We start from the raw sequence: 15817 nt of genomic DNA, 5'->3' as shown, positions 1-15817 counted from the left end.
TACCAATACATCTCTCCCTGGGCAAATATGAGGAGGACATAACGTTTGTGATGACCCCAGGCATGGAATGCCCAATGATCCTAGGGATGGAATGGTTGAAAAAATGGAACCCCTGGGTAAATTGGAGGACGACAGAAATCAAATTCCCGAAGGGGGACCTTATGGATTTAAAATCCCAAGGGGGGCTACCAGAATCAAGAATAGAAAAAGAATCCTGGGAGAGGAAAAGGGACTACCAGAAATACCAGAGGAATACAGAGACCTTGCTGAAGTTTTCAGTGAGGAGAGGGCAGATGAGCTCCCCCCCACTAACCCACAGACTGTGCCATTGAATTCAAGCCTGGGGCAAAACTCCCGAAGCCCAGATTATACTCCATGAGCCCAAAGGAGAAGGAGGAAATGGAAAGATTCATAAAAAAACCTAGAGAGAGGGTTCATTGAGCCAGCCAAGCCTAAAGTGGCTGCCTCGGTCCTCTTTAGAGAGAAGAAGGATGGCTCTTTACGCTTATGCGTGGATTATAGGGCCCTGAATACAATCAGTGAAAACAACCTATACCCTCTACCCCTCATGAAAGATATGCTGTCACACCTCTCAAAAGGGAATTTTTTTTCTAAACTAGACCTAAGGGAAGCTTACTATCGCATGAGAATTAAGGAAGGGGACAAATGGAAGACCGCATTTAACTGCCCTATGGGGTGCTATCAATTCAAAGTCTTGCCATTTGGATTACAAGGGGGCCCTGCAGTCTTTATGCAATTAATCAATGACGTTCTAAGGGAGCACCTGTTTAAGGGGGTTCTTGTTTACTTGGACGACATTCTTATCTTCACTGAAACAAAAGAGGAACATGTCAACCTTGTCAGAGTGGTTTTAAAGAAACTGCGAGCCACCCATCTATATGCCAAACTCTCAAAATGCGAATTCCACCAGGAAAGGATAGATTACCTAGGTTATCGCATATCCCCCCAGGACATTGAAATCGACCCAGAGAAGGTCAGAGCAGTATTAGATTGGGCACCACCCCACACAAGAAAGCAACTACAAAGTTTCCCCTCATTTGCCCAGATAGCCTTGCCCCTCACTCACTTACTAAAAATAAAGGGAGCATCCTCAGTAAAACCTAGCCAGCCACTAACATGGACAATGGAGTGCCAAGCAGCATTTGAGAGACTAAAGAGACTTTTTTCTGCCGAACCAGTACTAAGGCACCCAGACATGGATAAGCCCTTCGTAATACAGGCAGATGCAAGTGATGTCGCAGTGGGGGCTGTTCTATTACAAGAAAACGATGATGGATTATTGCAACCCTGTGCATATACATCCAAGAAACTCACAGAAACAGAACAGCACTGGCCCGTATGGGAGAAGGAGGCATACGGGATATGTTGGGCATTACTCAGGTGGCGACAGTTCCTGGAAGGCAACAAAATCCCTTTCCAGGTGTGGACTGATCACAAAAATTTGGAAGCCCTGAAAACATCCAGGAAACTCAATCCCAAACAAGCCTGCTGGTCCCAGCATTTTCACCAGTTCCAATTTAAGCTCAAACATTTACCAGGGAGAAAGAACTTCCTGGCAGATGCATCTCGCATGCCCCAATATAACAGCGTGCGAGCCACAGACTCTAAACCAGTGATGGCAGAGTCACAACTGGCATCACCAGTAACCACAAGAACCCAAGCTAAATTAAAACCACAACTGGACAGCCAAACTAGAATTGAATTCCAGAAAAGTTTGGAAACAGATGAATGGTTCCAGAAAAACAAAAATGTGTGCACAATGAGTGACGGGTTGCCTTGGGTAGGGAAAAAGTTATATATACCAACAACCCAAAGAGTCACTTTCATGCAGCTTTGCCATGACACAAAATCAGCAGGGCATTTGGGATTTGTAAAAACTTTACAATTAATTAAACGGCAATTTTGGTGGCCACCAATAAAAAAGGACATAGAAAGCTACGTAGCCAGCTGCCCAAAATGTGCTACTGCAAAGAGGTTGTAAGGGAAATTGCCAGGAGTATTACAAACAGTGGGAAATCCGTCAGCCCCCTGGAGGGAAATAACCATGGATTTTATAGTGGAATTGCCAGAAAGCAATGAGAATACTGTTGTCTGGAAGGTCACGGACTTGTTTTCCAAACAGGTGCACTTTATCCCTTGCCAAAAGATTCCCACCGCAAAAGCTTTAGAGAAACTTTTCGTCCAGCACATTTACAGATTGCACGGGCACCCCAACACATCATCTCTGATAGGGGAGTGCAATTTACGTCTGCATTCTGGAAGGAGTTTTTATCCCTTTTAGGAACCACTCAGGGACTGACATCTAGCCACCACCCAGAAGGGAATGGGGGGGGCTGAAAAAATGAACTCAGTACTTGAGCAATATCTAAGATGTTTTCTTAATTTCCAACAGACCAGGTGGGCGGACTTACTCCCTTTTGCAGAAGTTGCCTACAATAATGCAGTCCACTGTAGCACAGGTTATACTCCTTTTCAAATAGCCAACGGTCAAAGTTTCAACCCATGCCAGAATTAACCCCAAATGAACTAAAGAAAGAATGGATGGAACAATTACAAGACACCTGGCCAATAGTTAGAAAAGCACTAGATGAAGCTAGGCAGGCATACAAAGCACAAGCCGATAAAAAAGGGTTGAGCCTACACCATTCATTATAGGAGAAATGGTGTACTTAACTACAAGATACCTAAAGTCCCTACAGCCCTGTAAAAAACTTGGACCAAAATATATAGGGCCTTTTCCAATTAAAAGAATCATAAACCCAGTAACAGTAGAATTAGAATTACCCAAAAATCTCAGGCAAATACACCCAATTTTTCATTGCAGCTTGCTGAAAAGAGACCATCAGTCATCTTTACGGCCAAAAATCCCCCCCACCATCTCCAGTCATGGTGGAGGGTGAACAACATTTCAAAATAAAGGAAATCCTTGACTCTAGGAGATATCATGGAGCGACTCAATTGCCTGGAAACACCTCCCTGCCTCACAAAATGAGTGGGTCCATGAACGTCATGTCAGAGCCCCGAAGCTATTAAAGAAGTTTCACACAGAGTATCCTAACAAGCCTGACTAACTTTTATACCTGTTTTGTTTTCTTTCAGGTGGATCTGTCTTTTTTTTAAGGGGGCAGGATGTCAGAATCCAATTATATTTCATCTCTAGTTATCAACTATAGAAAACACCATTTCTGCCTTCTATGGATTCTGTCATACGATGAAGGGAAGGGGGTGAACAAAGGGGCTTTATGGCCCTCACTTCCTTTGGTATACTTCAAAGGAACTGGATGTGTATATCACCAAAAGGACTAAACATAACAATGGGGCTATTACCTTCATGTAGTTCTCTCTGATGTCTCCATCCAGCCGGCAGTAAGGAAAAGGGGGTGGGAGTGTAATGCCTGAGACTGTCACTGGAAGAAGGGGGTGATTGGGTGGGGCTACTGGGGAACCCCTTAAAACCTTGAATGGGAGAGCTTGGACCCCAAGTCCTGTCTAGAACGCCTGCAATCATTTTCTCTTAATAAAGGATGCCTCTTGGAAGAATTATTCCAAGAGTTCTGTCTTCTTAAGATGCAAAGTGGGGTGGGTCCTTACACATAGCTTGCACAGTAAGCATTTTGAGTCGTTTTACTGCTGCACCTACAAAGTTACATTGGATGGGTGTAAAAAGGGTACTCAGATATTTAAAGGGAACCATAAATTTGGGTCTTCAAATACAGATTATTGAGGAATTGAATTTAAAGTGTTATGTCGATAGTGACTATGCAAATGACATAAACACAAGGAAATCAAATTCTGGGATTATAATATTGTTTGGAGGGACTCTGATTGGATGGAAGTCCAGAAAACAAACAACTGTTGCTATTTCAACAGCAGAAGCAGAGTTTATTGCTTTATCTGAATTGTGTTCTGAAGTAACATGGTATGTATAGTTGTTGCAAGATTTAAATATTAATATAAAAGAATCTGTAAAGGTATTTGAAGACAATATAAAAATGGCAACTGGTGACAGGGTGAAGAACAGAAGTAAACATGTAGACATTAAGTATTGTAATGTCAGGGAAGCTGTAAAAGGAAAATTGATTAGTTTACATCATTGTTCTTCTGAGAATAATTTGGCAGACATGATGACTAAACCATTGGGTGGTGTTCACTATGGAGAATGTATTAAGTCAATAGGTCTGATGTCTCTTCCTGTCATGAAGGGAGGAGTGTTGGAATATTCATGAGCAGGAAGAGTCATGTGGTAACTCAGTCAGCCAATGTGAGTAAAGTGCTACTGAGTCTGTGCAAAAGTGTATTGAGTTAGAAGCTGAATTTTCAGTCTCAGGTATGTCTCTGTATCTCTCTGTGAGAAGTCTTTATTGAGCTATGCTGCTGTAAAGAAGAATGTATGGTTTTGTAAATATTTTGATATGAATATAAAGAAATTTATTTGAATCAGCTAAATGTAGTCAACTGTAAGAGCTTCTGATTTATTTTTTCACGAACAGAGAAATTAAAATTCTCTAACAAAGGAGGCAGATAAGAGGGCTCCTCAAAGAACATTCCAAATTAGAGGAAAGGTCTATCTGTCAACTAAATATTTATGCCTCAAATTACCCAGCAAGAAATTAGGACCAAAATTCTTGGGGCCTTTCCCCATCGTAAAGATCATTAACCCGGTCACAGTAGAATTAAAACTCCCTAGGCTTTTAGGGAGAGTGCACCTTGTTGAAATCTTTTCGGGGCTCCACTTTAAGACCTCCCCCTAAGAAGGCACCCAGACCCCTTGTGGTAGTGGGTCAGACTCACTATGAAGTAAAGCCTATTCTTGATTCTAGAGTTTTTAAAGGAAAATTGCAGTACCTAGTACAATGGAAGGGATACTCACTGTCTGAAGCCACTTGGCTGAAGTCTAGCGATGTGAAAGCCGACAGACTCATTAAAAAGTTCTATAGGAAACACCCTAACAAACCGAGAGACAGTCCCTAACATATGCTTTTGTTTATGTTACAGGATCTGTCCTTTTGGTAAGGGGGGTCAGATGTCAATGCTGCTAACATCGATGTTCTGGCTTTGACAACAGATGGAGATGCAGCCATTTTCCTTTACTTTATGTTTTACTCTTAGAGTTAGAATTAGAAGATATTAGGGGGAGAGAAGGAATTTAGTTAGACATAACAATACTGTATGAGAGTGAGAATGACATTTTTTTATAATAAGAGATGATAAGAAATGGCAGGTTGAAGAACTGGGGGGAAAGCCAACATTTCAAACTAATTGGAGAATGTGATTTATGACTGTTAACTAGAGGAGGGAATTGTGCTTTGAATTGTGCTCAGGGGAGGAGAATTCAGATTTTGGCTTGGCCTATGTATGTGCTGATGTTATGCTACTCGAATAAAGATTATTTAAGGTGGCTTCCAGTTCCGGGTCATGGCAGTGCGGTTGAGAGAAGAGAGCCGTCTCTTCGCCGGCCAAGTTTCCTCCGCCAGTAGACCCCTGAGTGGGTTGAAAAGTCGCTTTGGAGGAGCAACTACCATTGAAGAGGCTTCTTGGATGACTGCAGAGAGGGCGGCAGTGTCTTCTGTAGTCCGAGTATCTCCTTTGGGCTGACAGAGTAAAGATCAGTCAGTAAAATGGCTGATCATTTAGCTGCAACAACCGTAAGCCATAAGATCATCTAAGCAAATAGACCCACCATGAAAGATTTGTTGAGATTTTCTTTTACCTCTACCTTCCTTTTTTTCTGTGAAAAGCTTTTTTTTAATTATTTCCCTACTTTGTTAAAGCGGTGTTTTTGGTGGGGGAAGAGAAGCTTATAAAAATAAATTAAATTTATTTTTTATTTATTTTTTTATTGATTGATTTTATTTTTGGATATTTGGGAGCCCCAAGAAATTTCAATCTTTTGGTGAAACTACTCATCGCAATTGTTATTTTTTTTTTCTTTTGGAGTCTGACTTTGGCTTATAAAGGAAAAAGATAAAGAAGCTGTATAGCTGGGTGGGGCGGATATTGACTGATTTCTTCTGAATATAGTCTCCCCCAAAAGGACAATGACTTTAAAGATGATAGAAATGGAAGAAACTTGTTTAAATTTCACTTATATTGGATAAAATCCTGGAAAACACTGAGATGATAGTTGCTTACACAAAAGAGATTTCACTTCAATGACAAAATAAAACACAAGGTGTAAGTAAGCACTTTGAAAGCCAAGAAACAGCAGAGGGGGCTTATATCCAAGAGATTTCTTTTCAACCTTGTCTTCAGCCCACTGAGATGGATGAATCAAGACTCTTGATGAAAAGGAGCAAATGATTTACAATAAGGTGAGAAAGACAGTCCTATACCTGGGGGTGGGTGGGAAAGGAAGACATATATGATATGAGAGTAGCATATGGGAAAAGCATCTGGGAGTTCTAGTATACTCCAAGTTGAAGGTAAAAACAAAAAGCAAAAAAATTGCTAAAAAGAGCAGACTGGGGAACATCAGGAAGACACAGAGTAGAGATCATATCAAGCTAGAATTCCACTTTTAATCAGATCCTAACTGGTCCCATGACAGTGAATTCAAAGGAACGATATCGCAATGGTGACGGATCTGGAAACCAAGTCTTAAGTGGAATGGTTCATGGCCCTTTGCTGTTTAACCTATAGAAAAAACAACTGTACAATGATAGGACAGCTATCTTCAAATGGTTGAAAGTTCATCAAATAGAAGAGGGAGTAGATTTATTCCCTTTTGCCCCAGAAACAGGACTAGAATCAATGAGTTAAGTTACAAAGAAGCAAGTTCAAGGTGGTAGGAATTTCCCGACTGAACAAACCATCAGCCAGCGCAAAAGGCAGCCACTTGAAGTGAGGAGTTCTCCTCTGCTGGAAATCCTCAGACAGAAATTGGACAGCCATAGTCAGAGATGCTTTAATAGATTCTGCACGGAGCAGGGGTGGCACTAAATGATTTTTTGATCCTTTCCAACTCTGATAGTCAGTCCCACTACACAGACCTGACCAAGAAATCAGTTCCATAGAAAGACTAGAATTACATTGATTGAGCTTGGTTGTAATAATAAAATCTTGCTACTCTTCCCTCCCCCCACCCCGTATACCCCAGTGAGTCAGGGAGGCATCTGCCCAAGCTGTTTCTGAATGGCATCTTGTTTTTTAGAACTTAAAAAAAATATTTCAGCCCTGTTGCCTAAGAAACAGTTTTTGCCTATTTCCATTAAGGATGAGGGTTAGGGTTAGCTTTCCAAGTGAGGACTGAGCAGCAGCTTAAGGATTAACCCCCAACATGCAGGATACTCACAAATTCCAAGAGGAAACTTGCTGTCATTTTCTGGAGGGGATCCTGCTGGTCTCCAGCTGGCAGTTGTCAGGCTGATCTAGTTTCATTAACTGAATCTGAATATTTAGGAGAACTATGACCCAGTGATTTCTGCTCTTGCTGGCTATTGGAGAATGGAGGCAATGTTCGGTTAACAATTTCAAGAAGCAGATGAATCTGCTTGAGGTCACCATTTCCCCCACCCTCCCTCCTCTTCAGCATGCTGCCAGCAACTGACCTGAAGCCAGGAGATGGATGATTTCCCCCTCTGGACTTTAGTAGTCCTTCGGGCTGATCAGTAACAGGGAGCTGCTGATACTGCTGCTCAAGGGAGAAATGTGAAAAAGGGCAACTAACAGAGGAATTCAACACCCAGATTATGTCCTTCTGTAGTATGAAGGAAAAGACTTGAAGATCAAGTACTGATCATGGTTGCAACACTTGAGATTGGCCATTCACCTAGAAGCCTCTAAATCCCATTAATGGGTAGGAGAAAAGAGTGGTTCAGAGTGATTGAGAGCAGGTCCTAAGCCTCCCAGTGTCAGGTCCGCCTGCTTTGCTTCACTTTGCCCCCTGGGAGATACCATAGTGTGAAGTTGAATCAGGGAAAGTGTTTCAGAGACAATTTTTGCTTTTAAAGCTTCCAGGTTCTTATGGCTTGTCCATATTTTGAAAGGGGTTTTCCCCCCTTCTAAGAAATGACGCCAAGTGAAGAGTGTCCAATGCACCGCATATGCCACTTTTCCCCATATTGACCATCTCCACAGGTTTTGGAGGTATAAGCACAAGGTTGCAAGACCCCTTGGTCATTCTTTTGGAGTAAAACAGCTCCGATCGCCACATCAGTGGCATCAGCTTGAGTAACAAATGGGGTGTTTGGGTCTGGCTGTTTTAGTATGGGTTCAGCAGCAAACATGAGCTTCTGGAATGCCACTTCCATTATCCATTATTGGTTTGGGTTGGGTTTCCTATCCCCTTTAGACTTTAGAAGATTGGTGATGGGCAGTGCTATTTGGGCGAATGATGGGATAAATTGCCGATAGAAATGGGCAAATCCAAGGAATCTTTGGAGCTGCTTTTGTGTGCCAGATATAGCCCACTCTAGTATAGCTCATCCCTTCTCAGGACCATCTCTACATCCTCGTGTGAGAAGCAATACCCCAGATAATGGATCTTATGCCGTGGAACTCACATTTGAAAAGTTTGGCATATAACTGGGTGGCATGGACTTTTTTTCAGTACTGTTCTGACCAGCTGCATGTGCTCTGCCATAGTTTTGGTGTAAATTAGAATGTCATTCAGGTAGTAAATTTTCATGCAGGACTGCATTAATCAGCTGCATGAAGTCCATGGGTGCTTCCTGTAGGCCATAAGGGAGTATGCTTTTGCAACTGGAAAAACAGCTTTCAGTTGCTCCTTCCAGTTCCGAATACTTGCCTATGGCCTACAGGGACATAAGGGTGTCTATGGGAGAGACACTCTTCATCTGGGTCCTCTAATAGGACTTGTCCAGTATGTTTGAACTGCTGGCATAGCTCTCATCTTCCTCAGAGCGTACAAGCCCTATAACCATCTCAAGCTAGTGTCTTATTAAGATTTGTTGCCCTGTCAGCTAGATGTTTAGAGTGGTTTTGGCTCATTTATTCACCTATTGACTCCTTCCCAAGGACCTGAGATAGGCAGATGTTGTCTGACTGTGTTAAAGGTATTGCCACAATATGTAAGCAATTCCAAGTAAAGCTGTTTTTAGTAATTGACTGGTGGTGATTCTGTCAGTACTAATGGTGTTAAGATGGTTCTCCAAATGTTTTGGGATACCTTTCTTTTGCTACAGCTGTTCAACTTCTATTTATAGGTCTTTATGTTTTGTGATTTTCTCTAGTTCTTTCTCTTCTATTCTCCCCAAATTCTTCAGTGCATTGTGATTGTTATTCATCAAAGGCCTGGATCCATGCAAAAAGTACCAGTGTCCTTGAGCTGAAGTCCATGAGTGATGACTCATAGTCATGCCGTTTTCTTGCAACATGATAGAAGTGCTTTCGCATTGCTTCATTCCAGAACTTTTAAAATGTTAGATCATTTCTCAGCTGGCATGATCAGCACTCAACTGGTGACTCAGCATAAGTGCAAAGTGCTCCCAAATCCACATCTGGATGACCCTTTATTAAGACAAATCCAAACACTCCTTGTTTTAGTTGGCCTGACATCCATTCAATTGTGGGAAAGGAGTCAGTGCAGGCAATTCCTACAGAAAATGCTGCTGTGCTGACTCCTTCCTTGCCAGTCTCCTCGGCAGAGAGCCCCCTGTGAGGATTCACCCGTTGGCACCTGGTCACTCCAGCTGCCTGATCATTTGGCCTGGCCAATCTCTAGCATCTGGAACAAAAGGCTGCACTGGGGGTGGGGAGGCCAGGACTAGCTCTCAGGGAAGCAGTTCATGTCACTGAGAGCAACTTGGAAGCCTGCAGTGAAGCTCTGCCACTCAGCCAGGACCTCCCCTCTCTAGAAGGAGGAATCCTTGGTAGGTGGAGGAATCTTTCCCCCAAATCTTCCACAACCCCCCAGGATCATCAAATAAAGTAGAACTGACCAAAGCTTTCATCCCCAGCACAGAAAGAAGAAACAATCACATGAAACCATCTCTTTTCAGAAATAGCAAAAGGCTAACCACATCCCAACCTTAATCTCATTCAAGGACAGGTATACATTAACTTACACAGGTATTTCTTACAAAGGAGACAACTTGCTGCAAACTCTTCTCTTTGAAAGCAATGGAATCTGTTTAGAAAACAAAGTTTATGAAGAAGCTTATTGGCACTGGTTTGATGTGCCCTTCTGTAGATATGTCTTCTAGCTCAGGGCTTTTCAACCTTTTCAGAGATTGTACCACTTTTAGGATATGGCAATATTTGAATGCTACCAGTCGCCTAGCAGGTGGGCATGGCCTGTTTTGGAATGGAACAAGTCACACTGGCTAACTTGATGTGGGGACAACTCGGTGTCCCACAAACTCCTTGCCTCTCCAAACTGCTAGCAGTCAAACTTATGTGCATGCACACACACACTGCATTCCAGGTTTGAGGACTTTTATCCACAGAGCAAAGAGAGGGCCTTCTCCCCAAGCTCAGATATGATTGGCAATTTGCTAGCTCAGATGTGAATACAAGTCTCCAAGCTTGGAGTGTGTGTGTGTGTGTGTGTGTGTGTGTGTGTGGACAGCATGCTAAAGAGATGTTCTTTTCACAATCTCAGACATCATTGGTGTTTCCCTGTCTAGTGCTCCCTCCCAGCAAAGCAGGGGATGGAGGACGTTTGCAGGAAGCGGTTTCCTCTGAGTCCAACTTCTATCTTGACAGATCTCTGGAGAACAAGAAAAGGTAGCAGGGGAGCAGTGCTCCCAGGTCCTGCACAAGGGAGGCTGGCTCTTCTCGAAAGGGAATTCCCATTTCCAATCATGTGTGGTAAGGATGCTGGTGTAAAGACCCACCCCACTTTGCATCTTAAGAAGACAGAACTCTTGGAATAATTCTTCCAACAGGAATCCTTTATTAAGAGAAAATGGTTGCAGGCATGCTAGACAGGACTTGGGGTCCAAGCTCTCCCATTCAAGGTTTTAAGGGGTTCCCCAGTAGTCCCACCCAATCAACCCCCCTTCCAGTGATAGTTTCAAGTATCACAATTCCACTCCCTTTCTTCTTTCTTCCGTCTGGATGGAGACTTCAGATAACTACATGAAAGGCAACCTCCCTCCTTTGGTATGTTAACGCTTCGAGGTTACAATAAACACACATTCAGCATTCAGCTCTTTGAAGTGTAAAGAAGGAAGTGAGGGCCATAAAGCCCCTTTGTTCTCCCCCTTCTCTCCCTCTTATGGCAGAATCCAGAGAAGGCAGAATTGGGAGTTTCTATATTTGATAATTAAAGATGAAATATAATTGGATTCTGACATCCGGCCCCTCTTAAAAATAAGAGAGATCCACCTGAAAGAAAACACAAGTATAAAATTTAGTCAGGCTTGTTAGGATACTCTGTGTGAAACTTCTTCAATAGCTTCGGGGCTCTGACATGACGTTTATGGACCCACTCATTTTGTGAGGGAGGGAGGTGTTTCCAGGCAACTAGGTACTGAGTTGCTCCATGATATCTCCTAGAGTCAAGGACTTCCTTTATTTCGAAGTGTTGTTCACCCTCCACCATGATTGGAGGTGGTGGTGGGAGGGGATTTTTGGCCGTAGATGTGACTGATGCTCTCTTTTCAGCAAGCTGCAATGAAAAATTGGGTGTATTTGCCTGAGATTTTTGGGTAATTCTAATTCTACTGTTACTGGATTTATGATTCTTTTAATTGTAAAAGGTCCTATGTATTTTGGTCCAAGTTTTTTACAGGGCTGTAGGGACTTTAGGTATTTTGTAGATAAGTACAATCCCTCTCCTATAATGAATGGTGTAGGCTCAACCCTTTTTTTATCGGCTTGTGTTTTGTAAGCCTGCCTAGCTTCATCTAGTGCTTTTCGACTATTGGCCAGGTGTTTTGTAATTTTTCCATCCATTCTTTCAGCGCGGGATCGTTGGTTCGTTTGGGGTTATTCTGGCATGGGGTTGAAGCTTTGACCGTGGCTATTTTGAAAAGGAGTGTAACCTGTGCTGGAGTGGACTGCATTATTGTAGGCAACTTCTGCAAAGGGGAGTAAGTCCGCCCACTCGGTCTGCTGGAAACTAAGAAAACATCTTAAATATTGCTTAAGTACTGGAGTTCATTTTTTCAGCCCCCCCCATTTCCTTGAGGGTGGTGGCTAGATGTCAGTCCCTGATGGTTCCTAAGAGGGATAAAATTCCTTCCAAAATGCAGACGTAAATTGCACCCCCCTGTCAGAGATGATGCGTTGGGGTGCCCCATGCAATCTGTAAATGTGCTGGATGAAAAGTTTTGCTAAGGCTTTTGCAGTGGGAATCTTTTGGCAAGGGATAAAGTGCACCTGTTTGGAAAACAAGTCCGTGACCGTCCAGACCACAGTATTCCCATTGCTTTCTGGCAATTCCACTATAAAATCCATGGCTATTTCTCTCCAGGGGGCTGAGGGACTTGCCACTGTTTGCAATAGTCCTGCGCTTCCCCTTGCAACACTTGCCGTGGCACATTTTTGGACAACTGCTTATATAACTTTCATGTCCTTTTTCTGGTGGCCACCAAATTGCACGTTTATTACTGTAAGTTTACAAATCAAATGCCTGCTGGATTTTGTGTCATGGCAAGGTTTCCTGAAAGTTACTCTTTGAGTTGTTGGTATATATAACTTTTCCCCTATCCAAGGAACACGTCTTTCATTGGGCACACATTTTTGTTTTTCTGGAACCAATCATCTGTTTCCAACTTTTTCTGAATTCAATTCCAGTTTGGCTGTCCAGTTGTGGTTTTAATTTGGCTTGGGTTCTTGTGGTTACTGGTGCTGCCAGTTGTGACTCTGCCATTATTGGTCTAGAGTCTGTGGTTCGTGCGCTGTTATATTGGGGCATGCGAGATAGTGCCATCTGCCAGGAAGTTCTTTCTTCCTGGTAAATGTTTGAGCTTAAATTGGAATTGGTGAAAATGCTGGGACCAGCGGGCTTGTTTGGGATTGAGTTTCCTGGAAGTTTTCAGGGCTTCCAAATTTTTGTGATCAGTCCACACCTGGAAGGGGATTTTGTTGCCTTCCAGGAACTGTCGCCACGTGAGTAATGCCCAACGTATCCCATAGGCCTCCTTCTCCCATACGGGCCAGCGCTGTTCTGTTTCCGTGAGTTTCTTGGATGTATATGCACAGGGTTGCAATACTGCATCATCATTTTCTTGTAATATCACAGCCCCCACTGCCACATCACTTGCATCTGCCTGTATTATGAAGGGCTTGTCCATGTCTGGGTGCCTTAGTACTGGTTCGGCAGAAAAAGTCTCTTTAGTCTCTCAAACGCTGCTTGGCACTCCATTGTCCATGTTAGTGGCTGGCTAGGTTTTACTGAGGATGTCCCTTTCGTTTTTAGTAAGTTAGTGAGGGGCAAGGCTATCTGTGCAAATGAGGGGATGAATTGGCGGTTAAAATTTGCAAAGCCCAGGAAACTTTGTAGTTGCTTTCTTGTGCGGGGTGGTGCCCATTCTAATACTGCTCTGACCTTCTCTGGGTCCATTTCAATGCCCTGTGGGGATATGCGATAGCCTAGGTAGTCTATCCTTTCCTGGTGGAATTCGCATTTTGAGAGTTTGGCATATAGGTGAGCGGCTCGCAGCTTCTTTAAAACCGCTCTGACAAGTTTGACGTGTTCTTCTTTTGTTTCGGTAAAGATAAGAATGTCGTCCAAGTAAACAAGGACCCCCTTAAACAGGTGCTCCCTTAGAACGTCATTGATTAATTGCATAAAGACTGCAGGGCCCCCTTGTAATCCAAATGGCAAGACTTTGAATTGATAGCACCCCATGGGGCAGTTAAATGCAGTCTTCCATTCGTCCCCTTCCTTGATTCTCACGCGATAGTAAGCTTCCCTTAAGTCTAGTTTAGAAAAAAATTTCCCTTTCGATAGGTGTGACAGCATGTCTTTCATGAGGGGCAGCGGGTATAGGTTGCTTTCACTGATTGTGTTCAGGGCCCTATAATCCACGCATAAACGTAAAGAGCCATCCTTCTTCTCTCTAAAAAGGACCGGGGCAGCCACTTTAGGCTTAGCTGGTTCAATGAAACCTCTCTCCAGGTTTTTTTTTATAAATCTTTCCATTTCCTCCTTCTCCTTTGGGCTCATGGAGTATAATCTGGGCTTCGGGAGTTTTGCCCCAGGCTTGAATTCAATGGTACAGTCTGTGGGTCGGTGGGGGGGAAGCTCATTCGCCCTCTCCTCACTGAAGACTTCAGCAAGGTCCCTATATTCCTCTGGTATTTCTGTTAATCTTTTTTCCTCTCCTATGGATGCTTTTTCTATTCTTGATTGTGGTAGCCTCCCTTGGGGTTTTAAGTCCATAGGGTCCCCCTTCGGGAATTTGATTTCTGTCGTCCTCCAATTTACCCAGGGGTTCCATTTTTTCAACCATTCCATCCCTAGAATCATTGGGCATTCCATACCTGGGGTCACCACAAACATTAAGTCCTCTTCATGGTTGCCCAGGGAGAGGTGTATTGGCAGAGTGGCTAGGGTAGCTGGCACCCCCCCTGCTATGGATCCATCTAGCTGGCCAAATGAGATTGGTTGTTCCAGTCTCCTGGATGGGATGCCCAGATTCCCCACTAGTGTTGGGCTAATGAGGCAGCGGGTGCAGCCAGAGTCTATTAAGGCTTTCACCTTCACAGCTTCGGGCATGGGGGGGATTAATATAGTCACTGTTTTGAAGATGGGTGTGATGCGTCCACTTACCAGGGGTTCGCCCTCCGAGCTGTCATCTGAGGCATCCACCGGCCCTGTGGTGTAGGCTGGAGTTCTTTCCCCTTGGTGTGCAGAGGTGGGGGTTTCTGCAATTTCCATCATTCTCATGGCTGTTTCTTTTGGCTTAGCTGAATACTTTCCGGTTTTGTTGATTGGGGATCTGTCTGGGTTGTGCTGGGGGGCCTTTGAGCGGCATTCTACAGCTCGATGCCCTTCTCTTCCGCACTTGAAACACCCCATTTGCTTCTTGGCTGTATCCGATGATTTCACCGGTTGGTGTGTCAGCTCAGTCGGGGGGCGGCTCCATTGTTTTCCTCGGCGGTGCCTCTTCAATATGTCGATCTCTGCTTCCTCTGCCAAGACGTACCATTCCTCAAGTCGATGTGGGTCCCCTCGGGGCAGGCAAGCATCATATAGATCATAGTTTAGTCCGTCTTTGAAATGGCCAAGGAGGATGTCTTCTGGCCAATTCAGTTTGCTGGCAATGGCCCGGAATTCTTGTGTATACTCAGCCACTGGGCGTTTGCCCTGCCTCATCGTTGTTATTCTTTCACGGGCTTTGCGATCAGCCAGGGGGTCTTCAAATCGTCTTCTCAAAGAGGACATGAAACGGTTGAAGTTACTGAGTTCTGGGGCATTGGAGTCATGCAAGTTCACTACCCAATCCGCAGCTGGTCCATCCAGGGCAGATTGCACGATCCGGATGCGGGCTTTGTCGCTGGGAATATCCTGCCCATATTCCTCCATGTAGCTGAGGACTTGGGTTAGGAAAAACCCCAAGCGTGTTGGCTCCCCTTTGAATTTCACCTCCAACGGTGGACATCTTGGAATGGATCGGTGCCTCCGTTGGTGGTGGTAGTGTCTTCCGTCCAGATTGCCATCTGTGGTCCGGTAGGGGGTGGGGGCTCCTGGATCAGTAGATGTCCCTGGGGTTGCAGGTTCCATGTCCCCCTCGGTGTCTCTCCCTTTGCGGCTCCAGGAACTGGGGCGGCCGTAGGGCTCAGGATTCTCCTCTCCTAGGAAGCTGAGAGTTCTCTTCATCAGGTCAATAGCTTTCTCTAGGATCCAGTCTGAGTACGGTGCCCCGCTTCCTCCCTCTTCACT

General features: G+C 44.0%; 1 protein-coding gene across 5 annotated transcripts in view; it reads right to left on the bottom strand.

Moving 5' to 3' along the window:
* LOC120314631 (solute carrier family 2, facilitated glucose transporter member 11-like) overlaps nt 1–7503 on the bottom strand; it is a 68672-nt gene extending 61169 nt beyond the window's left edge. For 2 of the 5 annotated variants that reach the window (XM_039357918.1, XM_039357919.1), the window contains exon 1: nt 7313–7503. In XM_039357918.1, coding sequence (XP_039213852.1) covers nt 7313–7339 — 27 coding nt within the window. In that variant the 5' untranslated portion in view covers nt 7340–7503. The remainder of the gene's footprint in view (nt 1–7312) is intronic. The other 3 variants (XM_039357915.1, XM_039357917.1, XM_039357916.1) reach the window with 2 other exon arrangements.
* Nucleotides 7504–15817: the final 8314 nt, after the last annotated feature.

The sequence above is a fragment of the Crotalus tigris genome, unplaced genomic scaffold, assembly GCF_016545835.1.
Source record: "Crotalus tigris isolate CLP2741 ecotype Arizona unplaced genomic scaffold, ASM1654583v1 scf7180000018965.556698, whole genome shotgun sequence".
In the NCBI taxonomy this organism is placed as follows: Eukaryota; Metazoa; Chordata; class Lepidosauria; order Squamata; family Viperidae; genus Crotalus; species Crotalus tigris.
Note: the sequence above shows the minus strand (reverse complement) of the source record. Positions and strands in the feature narration are given on the sequence as shown.